Below are 15,422 nucleotides of genomic sequence, written 5' to 3' on the forward strand. Positions count from 1 at the left end.
ACATAGAATCCAAGCAGCACTTACATGACTATAAATAAACAGAGTCAGACATGTTAATTCACTTCATTTACAAGAAAATAAAATTCCCAATTCTGATATCCTTACTAAGGTTGACTAGTACTTTACTCCACCTGCAGTCCCATTGAAATCAATGGCACCACTCACAGGATAAGAAACTAATCAACATCAATAAGCATATCAGAATCTGGCTCAAACTAAAATAAATAAAATCAGCAACCACAAAGGGCCAATTCATTCAGACCTTATTCATGTGGTTAGTATCACTGTCTTCAATAGGATCAGCATTTTCAATGGACTACCTGTGTGAGTAAGGTGAGAATGATGTGATCCACTCTATGCAATTGTGGTTTTACTGATTTGAGATTGTAAATTGATATGCCTGACTCCCTTTGTCTAATGAAGTCAGTGAGACTGCCCCTGCCAGTGAGGTGAGAATGATGTGGCTCTTAGAAATAACTTCACACCTGTAGTCAATGCTGGATCCTGGTAAGATTCCCAACACATACAAGTCTGATTTTTTTTTCATGTAACTTGCTGTAATATTATTTGTTTTAATTACTAACATTTTAGATTATGCTTCTGTTTCCTAAGGACTTGTTTTTTCAAAGGAATTTAGGGTTTCCTGCAATTGTACATATAATTTGAGTATTTGGTTAACACAAGTAAAATCAGGTATTTTCAATAGTCATTTGCCACTGCAAGACCTACCTGGCCATTTCTTTGTGAAATACTCAATTTGTGGCTTGTTCCTGCTTTTATTGAAGTCAAGGGCAAAACTCAGTGGGGTCCTCTGTGTATGCAGTTGCATGAACAAATTAAATGCACTTGTGCACACATCTCTGTGCACGGCCACAGGTACCTGGCTTTTTGTAAATCAAACTATTAATCTATTGAAGGCCGCCCTTCCAACATGTTTGGGACACGACTTTTTTAAAAGCAAGCCTTTTGCAGTTAATGGCCCAGTGATGTGACTTTCAGTGCATCATAGATGCCAAGGTACTCAAGTGGCTAGTAGAGCATGGGGAGTTGGGAAGTGAATCACTGTCTGATTAGTTAAGACTGATCAGACAAGACCTTTCAAATACATACCAAATACTTGCATAAATAGGTTATTAAAATGTTAATGACTCAGGTTCATAGAAAAGGGACTGAATTTTAATCCACTGCATTAGACCAAACCACCATCAAGGCTTTTGAAGGTTTGCAGAATGAAAGAGATAGCACTATGGTCTGTGCTATCTCTAGTTTCAGTGAAATCCATTCCTTGGCCTAACTGAAAAGTATTCCTGTTAAAATCTGGATCAGAAGGCTTCTAATTATTTCATCCTCTGCATATAAGGGATAAGAACATCTGCTGATGCCCAGACCTGAAAAAGAGCTCTGTGTAAGCTCAAAAGCTTGTCTCTTTCACCAGAGTTGTCCAATAAAAGATGCCAACTCATCTACCTTGGCTATCTACTGAATTTCTGATATTTTTCAGTCAAGGAACGAAGTAAAATCTTTCAGTCCATTTCTAACATGAATAGAAGCAGAAATTTCCATTTCTGAAAGTCACAGTGCTGCTACGGGACAACCTATAGGCTGAGAGATTAAAAAGAGAGACTAAAAAAAGATGATGCATAAATAGTCCATCCAAAAAGGAATTTTCTTTAAATATGATTTCAAAAAATGTGAACACATCTATTTTTGATGAAGATGAAAAGCTTAAGTATCTGTAAGTATTTTGATTTATATTGGATGGGGCACTCTAGCATCAAGTTAGATATTACTCACAAAATGAGAGCAAAAGATCACTTCTACATCTCCAAAAGAGAATAATTTATCTGTTAGCCTCTGCCCTCCTAAAAGAAGATGGCCATCATGTTGTAATGTAGTGTATCAACAGACACCTAAGCTGCAAATGACGTCCAGCTGGATCTAAAACCTGGCTAAAATATGGAGAGGAAGAAATTTTCTGATAACACTCTACAGAGAGCAGTGAAAAATAATATCAAAGTCAAACAGCTGATACATAAAATTGGTGGCATTGTCTTCTTTTGGTTTTGCACAAAGTAAAAGGATAATCAAGGAAACTCAGCATGAATCCAAACCCCAGACCTGAACACCCTGAAATTTGGAAGCCTGATGGCAAAATCAGGATCTAATCTACATGGATCAAATTCATCTCCACTTTCTACCCAGTATGAGTGAATATGTAAAAAGCAACAGAGGGTCCTGTGGCACCTTTGAGACTAACAGAAGTATTGGGAGCATAAGCTTTCATGGGTAAGAACCTCACTTCTTCACTTGCATCTGAAGAAGTGAGGTTCTTACCCACGAAAGCTTATGCTCCCAATATTTCTGTTAGTCTCAAAGGTGCCACAGGACCCTCTGTTGCTTTTTACAGATTCAGACTAACACAACTACCCCTCTGATACTATGAGTGAATACGTTTCACAATAACAAACAAAATCAATATTTACTATTAGTTATTTAGATCCTATAATGATAGGGTGTGATCCAGCCAGGGGCTGAGTGCCCTTATCTACCACTGAAGTCAGTAGGAGTGGAGGACACTCAGTAGCACCTCACAGGAGCCAGTTACCATCCCACAGAACTGAGCCCATAGCACATACAGTACTTTAAAAGTGACAGCACTTTGATATTTGTAGGTAATAAATGGCAACATGATAATGGACTCGATTGTCCGTTACAAGTTGCCTTACACTTTATGCTGTTATTTACAGCTGTACAAAATGGATGTAACATGTTACCCAATCAGAACAGTACAATTTGACATGCATTTGACATTGGTGATTATCATGCTATAGAAAAAACTTTATCTGACTGTCAGAACCAGAGTTGAGTTTGCAGGGCTCAGAGTTCATAAAAACAGCTGTTACTTGAGAAATGAACACATCTGATTGCAAAAATCACTGAGACACAATAAACATGGAATCTCATATTGCCATTTTTACAGTCATTTTTTTCGGTGAAGAGCTGGCAGATGAACACAAAAAGTCCAATTCTTCTTTGAAAGGAAACGTTAAGTAACATTCAGCTCAAGAGAAATTGCAGCAGGTCAGTGTGAATAAGTTTCTAGGACACAGCAGAAGCTATTATTACCCTCTGACCCTAGAATCACTAAAGAGTTACAGGAAATGGTGAATTCTGGGTACAGCATGGAAAAGCCAGTGACTGATCTTTAATGGAAGGCAAATATTTAAAGAAAACAGGTGGACCATACTACAGAGACTATGATCAGTGCTGGCTGGCTTCCATTGGTAAGAGCTCCATAGTCATGCAACAGTTCAGCAGGGAATTAGGAAACATAAGAAGACTAAATTAGAAAGAAAAACAGGCACACAATTCAAAAGCAGCTTGAATTCTCTCCAACTTTAAACAAAATGAATATCATACTTTTTGAAAGACATAGGAAGGCATTACAGTTAAAAGGGGCTTTGCCTTTATGGATAAACTCAGCACATGATAATGGTTTTATAACCTGGAAAGAGGAAGGGTAGCCTCGTGGTTGGGGTACTATCCTGAAACCCGAAAGGATTATAGAAAGGAGCATAAACACGGACAAATTAAGTGTAAAAATGTAATATGCCAAAAAGGAGTTTGAAGAACGGCTAGCCAAAAACTCAAAAGGTAATAACAAAGTGTTTTTTAAGTACATCAGAAGCAGAAAGCCTACTAGTGGTGCCCCTGGACAATCGAGATGCTAAAGGAGCACTTAAAGACGATAAAGTCATTGCGGAGAAACTAAATGAATTCTTTGCTTCAGTCTTCAAGGCTTAGGACATTAGGGAGATTCCCAAACCTGAGCCGTCCTTTGTAGGTGACAAATCTGAGGAATTGTCACAGATTGAAGTGTCACTAGAGGAGGTTTTGGAATTAATTGATAAACTTAACAGTAACAAGTCACCGGGACCAGATGGCATTCACCCAAGAGTTCTGAAAGAACTCAAATGTAAAATTGCGGAACTATTAACTATGATTTGTAACCTGTCCTTTAAATCAGCTTCTGGACCCAATGACTGGAAGCTAGCTAATATAATGCTGATATTTTAAAAGGGCTCTAGAGGTGATCCCAGCAATTATAGACCGGTAAATCTAACGTCAGTACCGGGCAAAATAGTTGAAACAATAGTAAAGAATAAAATTGTCAGACACATAGAAGAACATAAATTGTTGGACAAAAGTCAACATGGTTTCTGTAAAGAGAAATCATGTCTTACTAATCTATTAGAGTTCTTTGAAGGGGTCAACAAACATGTGGACAAGGGGGATCCAGTGGACATAGTGTACTTAGATTTCCAGAAAGCCTTTGACAAGGTCCATCACCAAAGGCTCTTACGTAAATTAAGTTGTCATGGGATAAGAGGGAAGATCCTTTCATGGATTGAGAACTGGTTAAAAGACAGGGAACAAAAGGTAGGAATAAATGGTAAATTTTCAGAATGGAGAGGGATAACTAGTGGTGTTCCCCAAAGGTCAGTCCTAGGACCAATCCTATTCAACTTATTCATAAATGAGCTGGAGAAAGGGGTAAACAGTGAGGTGGCAAAGTTTGCAGACAATACTAAACTGCTCAAGATAGTTAAGACCAAAGCAGACTGTGAAGAACTACAAAAAGATCTCACAAAACTAAGTGATTGGGCAACAAAATGGCAAATGAAATCTAATGTGGATTAATGTAAAGTAATGCACATTGGAAAAAATAACCCCCACTATACCTACAATATGATGGAGGCTAATTTAGCTACAACTAATCAAGAAAGAGATCTTGGAGTCATTGTGGATAGTTCTCTGAAGACGTCCACGCAGTGTTCAGAGGTAGTCAAAAAAGCAAACAGGATGTTGGGAATCATTCAAAAAGGGATAGAGAATAAGACGGAGAACACCTTATTGCCCTTATATAAATTCATGGTACGCCCACATCTTGAATACTGCGTACAGATGTGGTCTCCGCATCTCAAAAAAGATATACTGGCATTAGAAAAGGTTCAGAGAAAGGCAACTAAAATGATTAGGGGTTTGGAACGGGTCCCATATGAGGAGAGATTAAAGAGGCTAGAACTTTTCACCTTGGAAAAGAGGAGTATAAGGGGGGATATGATAGAGATATATAAAATCATGAGTGGTGTGGAGAAAGTGAATAAGGAAAAGTTATTTACTTGTTCCCATAATATAAGAACTAAGGGCCACCAAATGAAATTAATGGGCAGCAGGTTTAAAACAAATAAAAGGAAGTTCTTATTCACACAGCGCACGGTCAACCTGTGGAACTCCTTGCCTGAGGAGGTTGTGAAGGCTCGGACTATAACAGGGTTTAAAAGAGAACTAGATAAATTCATGGAGGGTAAGTCCATTAATGCCTATTAGCCAGGATGGGTAAGGAATGGTGTCCCTAGCCTCTGTTTGTCAGAGGGTGCAGATGGATGGCAGGAGAGAGATCACTTGATCATTATCTGTTAGGTTCACTCCCTCTGGGACACTTGGCATTGGTCACTGTCGGTACACAGGATACTGGGCTGGATGGACCTTTGGTCTGACCCAGTATGGCCATTCTTATATTCAGCTCCCAGCTCCACCACAGACTTCCTGGGTGACCTGCCACGAGTCTCTTAGATGCTCTATGCTTCAGTTCCCCATCTGAAAAATGGGACTAATAGCACTTCCCTACCTCACCAGGTGTTGTGGGGATAATTCCATTACAAATTGTGAGGAGCTCGGATACAGAGGTGGTGGAGGCCATAGAAGATGGGAATATTTATAACACCTTGCCAGAAGCAGTACAGAAATGACTACAATGTCCAGACAGTACAACTTCAGGGCCTAATCTTGGAGCTGCTCTGCATGCAGCACTCACATTGAGGTCTGCGGGAACACACCTTTTTGACACAAACCAGAGGCCTGACTCTCCCCTCACTCACACTGGTACATAAGAAATAACTTTACCGAAGTCAGTGGAGTTACACAGATGTAAAGGCCACTGAGAGGAGAATCAAGCCCTTTATCTCAAAATGCTTTACAGAACTAGAGAAGAGAGAGAGAGAGAGAGATTAAGAGGTGTAGACAAAATCTCATCTAAAAAATTTTATTGTATCCTCTCTCTCCTTAGCTTAAGCCTTCACTGGATCAAATCTCTGATTCCACTACAGTCAATGGCAAGACTCCAATTGAGCCAGGATTTTTACTCACGGTCCATAACCTTGGCATCATCTTTGACTGTGAACTTTTCTTCTGTTCCCATAATCCCACAGGATTGTAAATTTGCCTATCACAATTTCTATAGCCTTGACCAGGTCTGAAGCTATCTAGATTCCACCTTTGCGGACATTCTCATTCATTCCTCCCTCTCCATAGGCAATTCTGTTCCCCTGGCCTCTCTCAATGCCAGATCACCAGAATGTATGAGGTGCTGCTGCCCACCTCACGTAAAAATAATCATAATCATCTCAGACCTATCTTCAGACAGCTCCCCCATTCATTTCAGGAGCCAAGTCAAAATTACTCTCCTTGCCTTGAAGCTCTATGTGGACTTATCTGGCCCATCTTACAGACTTTGGGTGAATTCCTGGCCCTAGTGAAGAAATCAGCCAGGTTGGGATTTCACCCTTTATCTCTGTTCACTCTGCTCATCTAGTACTGGTTTCCTCTCTGTTCTTCAATGCAGTCTTATCACTGGAGGCAAATGAGCTTTCTCCTTTGCATCTCCTTGCCACCTGGAACGTCCCAATTGTATCTCTCTGTTTCATCAGCTCACTGCCTCATTTCACATTTCAGCTGAAAACACATGCGAGAGATCAAGAAAGTCAGCTCCAGACGGCAGACGCTGCAAAGGGGCAGGTCCTTGCACTAAATGCACATTATGTGAAGGGACACCACAGAATAATGACATTTCAAGCCTAAGCACTAGGAACATTAGCAAAAAGAAAGAAAAGCCTATTTAGTGGTCACTGTTACAATCTGTAAATGCATTAGCAAGTAACTAATGTTACCACAGTGTTCTCTGTGCTAAGTATCTACTCCAATATTGTCCTATTTAAAGAGAGGGAATATTGCGAATACTACAGTGTATCTGAAAGTGACAAATTGGTAAGATTTTAATGACAACCCCTGCTAAAACCTTACAAAGGAAAGAAGATAGCTCTATCTACTGTATAGCTCAACAGCTTAACCTCCTCCACAAAAGAAAGTAGTGTCTGTAAAATATGCTTGTATTCTCACCTTCCAGAGATTGGCCTCTCTTGGGCCTGGTCTACACTACGACTTTAATTTGGATTTAGCAGCCTTAATTCGAATTAACCCTGCACCCGTCCACACAACGACGCCATTTAATTCGAAATAAAGGGCTCTTTAAATCGATTTCTGTACTCCACCCCGACGAGCGGAGTAGCGCCAAAATCGATTTTAGCATTTTGAATTAGGGTTAGTGTGGCCGCAATTCGATGGTATTGGCCTCCGGGAGCTATCCCACAGTGCACCATTGTGACCACTCTGGACAGCAATCTGAACTCGGATGCACTGACCAGGTAGACAGGAAAAGCCCGGGGAATATTTGAATTTCATTTCCTGTTTCCCCAGCATGGAGAGCACAGGTGACCACAGATAGCTCATCAGCACAGGTAACCATGCAGGCCGATAATCGAAAAAGAGCACCAGCATGGACCGTACGGGAGGTACTGGATCTGATCGCTATATGGGGAGAGGATTCAGTGCTAGCAGAACTTCGTTCTAAAAGACGAAATGCCAAAACTTTTGAAAAAATCTCCAAGAGCATGATGGAGAGAGGTCACAATAGGGACTCAGATCAGTGCCGCGTGAAAGTCAAGGAGCTCAGACAAGCCTATCAAAAAACAAAGGAGGCAAACGGTCGCTCCGGGTCAGAGCCGCGGACATGCCGCTTCTATGCCGAGCTGCATGCAATTCTAGGGGGGACCGCCACCACTACCCCACCTGTGACCGTGGATTCTTGGGCGTGGATAGTCTCATCAGCTACACCTGAGGATTCTGCGGACGGGGAAGAGGAGGAGGAGGAGGAGGAGGAGGACGAGCTTGCAGAGAGCACCCAGCACTCCGTTCTCCCCAACAGCCAGGATCTTTTTCTCAGCCTGACTGAAGTACCCTCCCAACCCTCCCAAGCCAGTATCCAAGACCATGACCCCATGGAAGGGACCTCAGGTGAGTTTACCTTTTAAAATATAAAACTTGTTTTAAAAGCAAACGGTTTTTAATGATTACTTTGCCCTGAGGACTTGGGATGCATTCGCGGTCAGTTCAGCTACTGGAAAAGTCTGTTAACGTGTCTGGGGATGGAGCGGAAATCCTCCAGGGACATCTCCATGAAGCTCTCCTGGAGGTACTCCAAAAGCCTTGCCACAAGGTTTCTGGGCAGTGCATCCTTATTCCGTCCTCCATGGTAGGACACTTGACCATGCCATGCTTGCAGCAAGTAATCTGGTATCATTGCCTGACAAAGCCTGGCAGCGTATGGTCCCGGTGTTTGCTGGCATTCAAGCAACATCCGTTCTTTAACTTGTTGTGTAATCCTCAGGAGAGTGATATCACTCATGGTAACCTGGTTGAAATACGGGAACTTAATTAAGGGGACAGAGGTGGCCGTTCCTACTGGGCTGTTTGCCTGTGGCTGAAAATAAATCCTTCCCTGCAGTTAGCCAAGCGCAGATGGGAAATTGGCCCTGAGCTTTTCACGTTTGGCTAGCAGGGATCTTCCCTGTTACCAGCCACGCGGTGGGGGGAGGGGTACCATGATCATCCCAGAGAATTTATGGCGGGAGGGGGGGTGGTTAGTTTGTTTTCTGCTGCTGCTGAATGTTAACAGAAAAACCGCAGCACTCTACGGGCTTTGCTTGGTATGTGGGAAAGGAGGGCGCAGAAGCCGTAAGACAATGGCTTACCATGGCCGCATGCAAGCCGAATTCTGTTGCCCGGACCTGTGATCTCTAGCAGCAAAGCCACAGGCACTCAGTATTAAGAGGCAAAATGCGACCTTGCACAGAAATCACATGTGCTATGTAATGTGAATAGTGTTGGTCACCGTGAAAGAGTATAAGCATTGTTCTGCAAAATGTATCTTTTTAAACAATTCTCTCTTTTTTCCCCTCCCTACAGCAGCTGCAAATTCCTCAAGCCTCCCTCCTCCATCCCGAAGGCTATCACAGATAAGGCGTCGTAAAAAGAAGACGCGAGACGAGATGTTTGCAGAAATTATGGAATCCAGCCGCAGTGACAGAGCTCATCTGAATGAGTGGAAGGAAACGGTTTCAAAGTATAGGAAAGAAGCCAGTGAACGTGAGGACATGAGGGACCAACATGAAGACATGAGGGACCAACGTGAGGAGAGGAGGGACCAACGTGAGGAGAGGAGAGACGCTCGAGATGGCGGCAGGAAGATCAGAGGAGGCAGGATGCAATGCTGGGGCTGCTGCGTGAGCAAACAGACATGCTCCGGCATCTGGTGGAGCTTCAGGAATGGCTGCAGGAAAACAGAGTGCCACTACAACCCCTGTACCCACTCCCCCCTCCCCATGTTCCATATCCTCCTCACCCAGATGTGTAAGAACGTGGGGGGGAGGCTCCGTACATCTCCTGGTGTGCTCTTCTAATCGCCCTGGTGTCTGGCTGTGCTGGCATTCAAGCAACATCCATTCTTTATCTTGCTGTGTAATCCTCAGGAGAGTGATATCGCTCATGGTAACCTGGTTGAAATACGGGAACTTAATTAAGGAGACAGAGGTGGCCGTTCCTACTGGGCTGTTTGCCTGTGGCTGAAAATAAATCCTTCCCTGCAGTTAGCCAAGCGCAGGGGGGGGAATTGGCCCTGACCTTTTCGCGTTTGGCTAGCAGGGATCTTCCCTGTTACCAGCCACGCGGTGAGGGGAGGGGTACAGCGATTATCCCAGAGAATTCATGGCGGGGGGGGCAGGGGGGTTAGTTTGGTTCCTGCAGGGATCTTCTCTGATACCAGCCACGCAGTGAGGGGAGGGGTACAGCGATCATCCCAGAGAATTCATGACGGGAGCGGGGTGGAGGGGGGGTTAGTTTGGTTCCTGCAGGGATCTTCCCTGATACCAGCCATGCGGTGGGGGGAGGGATAAAGCGATCATCCAGAGAATTGGATGGGAGGGGGTGGTTAGTTTGTTTTCTGCTGCTGCTGAATGTTAACAGGAAAACCGCAGCAGTCAACGGGCTTTGCTTGGTATGTGGGAAAGGAGGGCGCAGAAGCCGAAAGACAATGGCTTACCATGGCCGCATGCAAGCCAAATTCTGTTGCCTGGATCTCTAGCAGCAAAGCCACAGGCACTCAGTATTAAGAGGCAAAATGCGACCTTGCACAGAAATCACATGTGCTATGTAATGTGAATAGTGTTGGTCACCGTGAAAGAGTATAAGCATTGTTCTGCAAAATTTATCTTTTTAAAAAATTCTCTCTTTTTTCCCCTCCTTACAGCAGCTGCAAATTCTTCAAGCCTCCCTCCTCCGTCCCGAAGGCTATCACAGATAAGGCGTTGGAAAAAGAAGACATGAGACGAGATGTTTGCAGAAATCATGGAATCCACCGGCAGTGACAGAGCTCATCTGAATGAGTGGAAGGACACGGTTTCAAAGTATAGGAAAGAAGCCAGTGAACGTGAGGACATGAGGGACCAACATGAGGACATGAGGGACCAACGTGAGGAGAGGAGGGACCAACGTGAGGACAGGAGGGACCAACGTGAGGAGAGGAGAGACGCTCGAGATGAGAGGTGGCGGCAGGAAGATCAGAGGAAGCAGGATGCAACGCTGGGGCTGCTGCATGAGCAAACAGACATGCTCCGGCGTCTGGTGGAGCTTGAGGAATGGCTGCAGGAAAACAGAGTGCCGCTACAGCCCCTGTACCCCCTCCCTCCTCCCCATGTTCCATATCCTCCTCACCCAGACGTGTAAGAACGTGGGGGGGGAGGCTCCGTACACCTTCCCATTCCACCCCAGTGGACAGCCCAAGCAAAAGGCTGTCATTTTTTTAACCTTTTTTTAGTGGCCTTTTCCTTCCCACCGATCCTCCTCCCAAACCCCACCAGGGTTCCCTCCCTCTTTTTATAATCTATTAATAAAGAATAAATGATTTTTAAATGATAGTGACTTTATTTGGTTTGAAAGCAAGCTGGGGGAAGGGGGAGGGTGGGTTCCTTACAGAGAATGAGTCAATAAAGGGGGCGGGTTTTCATGAAGGAGAAACAAACAGATATTTCACACTGTAGCCTGGCCAGTCATTAAACTGGTTTTCAAAGCTTCTCTGATGCACAGCGCTTCCTGGTGTGCTCTTCTAATCACCCTGGTGTCTGGCTGCGCGTAATCAGCAGCCAGGCGATTTGCCTCAGCCTCCCACCCCGCCATAAAGGTCTCCCCCTTACTTTCACAGAGATTGTGGAGCATGCAGCAAGCAGAAATAACAATGGGGAGATTGGTTTGGCTGAGGTCTGAGCGAGTCAATAATGATCGCCAGCGACCTTTTAAACGGCCAAATGCACATTCTACCACCATTCTGCACTTGCTCAGCCTGTAGTTGAACAGCTCCTGACTCCTGTCCAGGCTGCCTGTGTATGGCTTCATGAGCCATGGCATTAAGGGGTAGGCTGGGTCCCCAAGAATAACTATTGGCATTTCAACATCCCCAACGGTTATTTTCTGGTCCGGAAAGTAAGTCCCTTGCTGCAGCCCTTTAAACAGAGTAGTGTTCCTGAAGACGCGAGCATCATGAACCCTTCCCGGCCAGCCCACGTTGATGTTGGTGAAACGTCCCTTGTGATCCACAAGTGCTTGCAGCACCATTGAAAAGTACCCCTTGCGGTTTATGTACTGGGTACCCTGGTGCTCCGTTGCCAAGATAGGGATATGGGTTCCATCTATCACCCCACCACAGTTAGGGAATCCCATTGCAACAAAGCCATCCACTATGGCCTGCACATTTCCCAGAGTCACTAACTTTCGTAGCAGCACCTGAGTGATTGCTTTGGCTACTTGCATCACAGCAGCCCCCACAGTAGATTTGCCCACTCCAAATTGATTCCCGACTGACCGGTAGCTGTCTGGCGTTGCAAGCTTCCACAGGGCTATCGCCACGCGCTTCTCAACTGTGAGGGCTGCTCTCATCTTGGTATTCTGGCGTTTCAGGGCAGGGGACAGCAAGTCACAAAGTTCCATGAAAGTGCCCTTACGCATGCGAAAGTTCCACAGCCACTGGGAATCATCCCACACCTGCAACACTATGCGGTCCCACCAGTCTGTGCTTGTTTCCCTTGCCCAGAATCGGCGTTCCATGGATAGAATCTGCCCCATTAACAACATGATCTCCAAAGCACCAGGGCCCGTGGTTTGACAGAATTCTGTGTCCGTGTCCGTGTCCGTGTCCGTGTCCATGTCCTCATCATGCTTGTCGCTGCGCTGCCGCCGCCGCTGCCTCCTTGCCTCCTCGCCTCGTTTTTCTGGTCCTGGCTCAGCATAAACTCCACGAGAACGCGCGAGGTGTTTACAATGTTCATGACTGCTGTCTTGAGCTGAGCGGGCTCCATGCTTGCCGTGGTATGGAGTCTGCAGTGTTCACCCAGGAAAAAAGGCGTGAAATGGTTGTCTGCCGTCTGTTGCTTTCATGCAGGGAGGGAGGGAGGGGTGAGGCTGTACCCAGAACCACCTGCGACAATGTTTTTTGTCCCATCAGGCACTGGGATCTCAACCCAGAATTCCAATGGGCGCGGGAGACTGCGGGAACTATGGGATAGCTATGGGATAGCTACCCACAGTTCAACGCTCCAAAATTCGACGCTAGCCCCGGTACTTGGACGCACACCGCCGAATTAATGTGCTTAGTGTGGCCGCATACATTCGACTTTATACAATCTGTTTCCCAAATTCGAATTATATAAATTCGGATTCATCCCATAGTGTAGACATACTTGCACTGATGTAGATTACTTATTTCTTTTGCTGACTCTGGAAGCTTTTCCTTATCACACCTACTTTTAATGCCAGATTTTTCTCCAGCATCATTTCACAATCTATTGCTTATCAGTCATTTAGCACCTTGTTTTGGATGTTAAAATAAAATTTAAGGAGGATCCAGGGGTTCACCCAGTGGCCCATTTCCTCAGACATTACCAATTAAATCTTCAACTGGGTACACCACTAGGGCCAGTCAATCAAACTGAAAGCTGTTGGAGGTAACAATGGTCAAATCATGTTTTTGTATGATCAATTATCGAGTGTTTTCCTACTGGGGTACTAGTGTTCCCCTGCTCATATTGTGCTTACACTCTCTTTCTTAAATGCCTATCATGTACTGCACATTGCTAGCCCACCTCACAAATGTGTCTGATCCCTCTGGGTACGTGGGCGTACTTCGGTCAAATCAGTAAGCAGCCTGAGTTAATGGATAGAGCATGTGTGGGGGACTCAGGGATTCTCCAGTTCTAATTCTGTCTCTACCATTAATTTGCGGTGTGATCTTGGACCAATCATTTAACTTCTAGCTTATTTTTCCAATCTGTAGAAGAGGGACAGAGGGCTGTTGAATATTAGCTTATATTTGTGCATTGCTTTGAACATGTAAAACACTACAGTATAGAAATCCTAGGGATTATCAATGGGCATCATCTCAGAATTAATTCTGAGTCAAGGTTAGTGGATCTCAACTGTCCAAGTTCATCTTATCAAAACCAGAGCCAGCTTTATAGAATTTGATTTCTACAAGGCCCTAGAGTGCACACTGGCCAACGAGAAGGGAAAGAAGCGTTCCTCACAGCCTGGGACTGATTCTTGCAGCTTTTCCTGAAGAATCTGGGGATACCAATGTTGAGGAACATTTTATTCTGCATCACCCTCTGAGGGGTCAACACCAGAGCATAGTCTCCTCAGTGTTAAGACTAGAAACTCCACATAACAGATGTGAGGCATCTTCTAGCGAGAACCCTTCTTTACTTGGCCCCCAAACAATTTAACTTTCCTTGTACAATGGAGGGAAGTCAAAAGCAAATTCGCTGATTCTAAATCTGAGTGTGCTAAATAGCAGTGACGCTGACTGCTGCCATGCTAGTGGCTCATTGTTTACTACATTAAACCTGGTCCTTTGTAGCTCCATCAATACTTATCAGTCTGCTTCATATTAGAATAAGTCTGGTTTTGATTAGACTTGTAGTGAACTGTCTGAGAGTCAGACTCTAGCAAACAAGCCTTGTAGGTTCACTTGGAAAAGCCCATAAATTGTCTGCTGTTCATTTAAATTAGGTTCAGAAAGAAATGTAAACCTGAAATCTGCCAGTGTTTATAAATTTGATCAGAGTTTTGTTTTGTTTGGGGAGGTTGTCCAGAGATTGTTCTCAATCAGAGAGGGGCATGGGGCCAAATCCTCACTCCTCCACACAAAGCTGAGACAAACAGAATTTTTACAATGGACATAACTTATGGGTTGGGTGGGTTTGCTCCACCCCGCCTTGAGCTAGAGTGTGGAGTAGCTGCACAGGCACTCTGCAGTCTCCAGGCTGCAGTAGCAGCTACAACTCCGCTCCATGCATGTTTTGGCACAATTCAAAGAGCTCATTTAACTGTGATTTCTCTGCTGACGTAAGCAAGTCCTCTCCAGGTGAACAGAGGTGCAGAAACTTTAATAAAGAGAGAATTCACTCACCAAGCAGGTTTTCCCGACTATCACAGCTTTAGTTACTAAACTTAAAAGGAACTAAAATCTAGGAGGAACTGGTGTATTTTGAGCAGTAGGGGAAGGGTTTCCTGGTTGCACAATGGGTGAGCTAGAAGCAGAGCACATGATGTAATCAAATTCCAAATATCAATAGGACCTCTGGGTCCATGTTGGTGTGAGAAATCATTTTAAAGAGAGGACTATGGCATTCCCAGAAGATATGGAGATAGTCCCATGTGACTGTAATCATTCTGTTTATTTCAATTCCACAGGCTGGTCCCTGAACATATGGTAGTCAGTAGCAAAACTCCCCTGGACTTCATTGGGCGCAAGATCAGATGTTATTCTTGCAAAACGGTTAGCCAGCCTGAAGGGAAATAAAAAGATTGACTCCCTGTGTTAAGTTAATGACTGAATTAATTGAGGAATGATAGGAAAAGTGGGATGAAGTGATTGAAACACAGGTTCCAACTATTATTATCAGAATCACTTGATCCTAGTTCTTACTGATGGGATCACTGAAATACATTAATGTACTGAGGTGATGTTTCTCACATGACTGGAAATGATACTGCTTTCACTTGTGTTACAACTGCAGTGTTAGTTCCTGTTTCATCCACATGCCAAAATTTACAAAATCTTTCAATGTTTTACATTTTTAAAAAATGCCCTCACAGTAACACTCTACTCTGGAAAATAGTGCCTTCCAACCAGACAA

General features: G+C 44.2%; 1 protein-coding gene across 1 annotated transcript; it reads left to right on the top strand.

Moving 5' to 3' along the window:
• Positions 1–3,809: 3,809 nt before the first annotated feature.
• LOC135984073 (serine/threonine-protein kinase TAO2-like) lies at positions 3,810–10,601 on the top strand. The gene is made up of 3 exons (XM_065598512.1): positions 3,810–8,193; positions 9,145–9,523; positions 10,484–10,601. Exons 1-3 carry the CDS (start codon positions 7,644–7,646, stop codon positions 10,599–10,601), a joined length of 1,047 nt encoding a protein of 348 aa, XP_065454584.1. The 5' UTR covers positions 3,810–7,643.
• The last annotated feature ends 4,821 nt before the right edge of the window (positions 10,602–15,422 follow it).

The sequence above is a fragment of the Chrysemys picta genome, chromosome 5 (genome assembly GCF_011386835.1).
Source record: "Chrysemys picta bellii isolate R12L10 chromosome 5, ASM1138683v2, whole genome shotgun sequence".
NCBI lineage: Eukaryota > Metazoa > Chordata > Testudines > Emydidae > Chrysemys > Chrysemys picta.

Excerpts from the sequence above, each read along its gene's own strand:
- LOC135984073 (XM_065598512.1), top strand. The coding sequence starts at position 7,644 with ATGCAGGCCGATAATCGAAAAAGAGCACCAGCATGGACCGTACGGGAG. Across the intron at positions 8,194-9,144 it reads CCCCATGGAAGGGACCTCAG|CAGCTGCAAATTCCTCAAGC; the intron begins GTGAGTTTACCT and ends CCCTCCCTACAG. Across the intron at positions 9,524-10,483 it reads AATGGCTGCAGGAAAACAGA|CAGCTGCAAATTCTTCAAGC; the intron begins GTGCCACTACAA and ends CCCTCCTTACAG.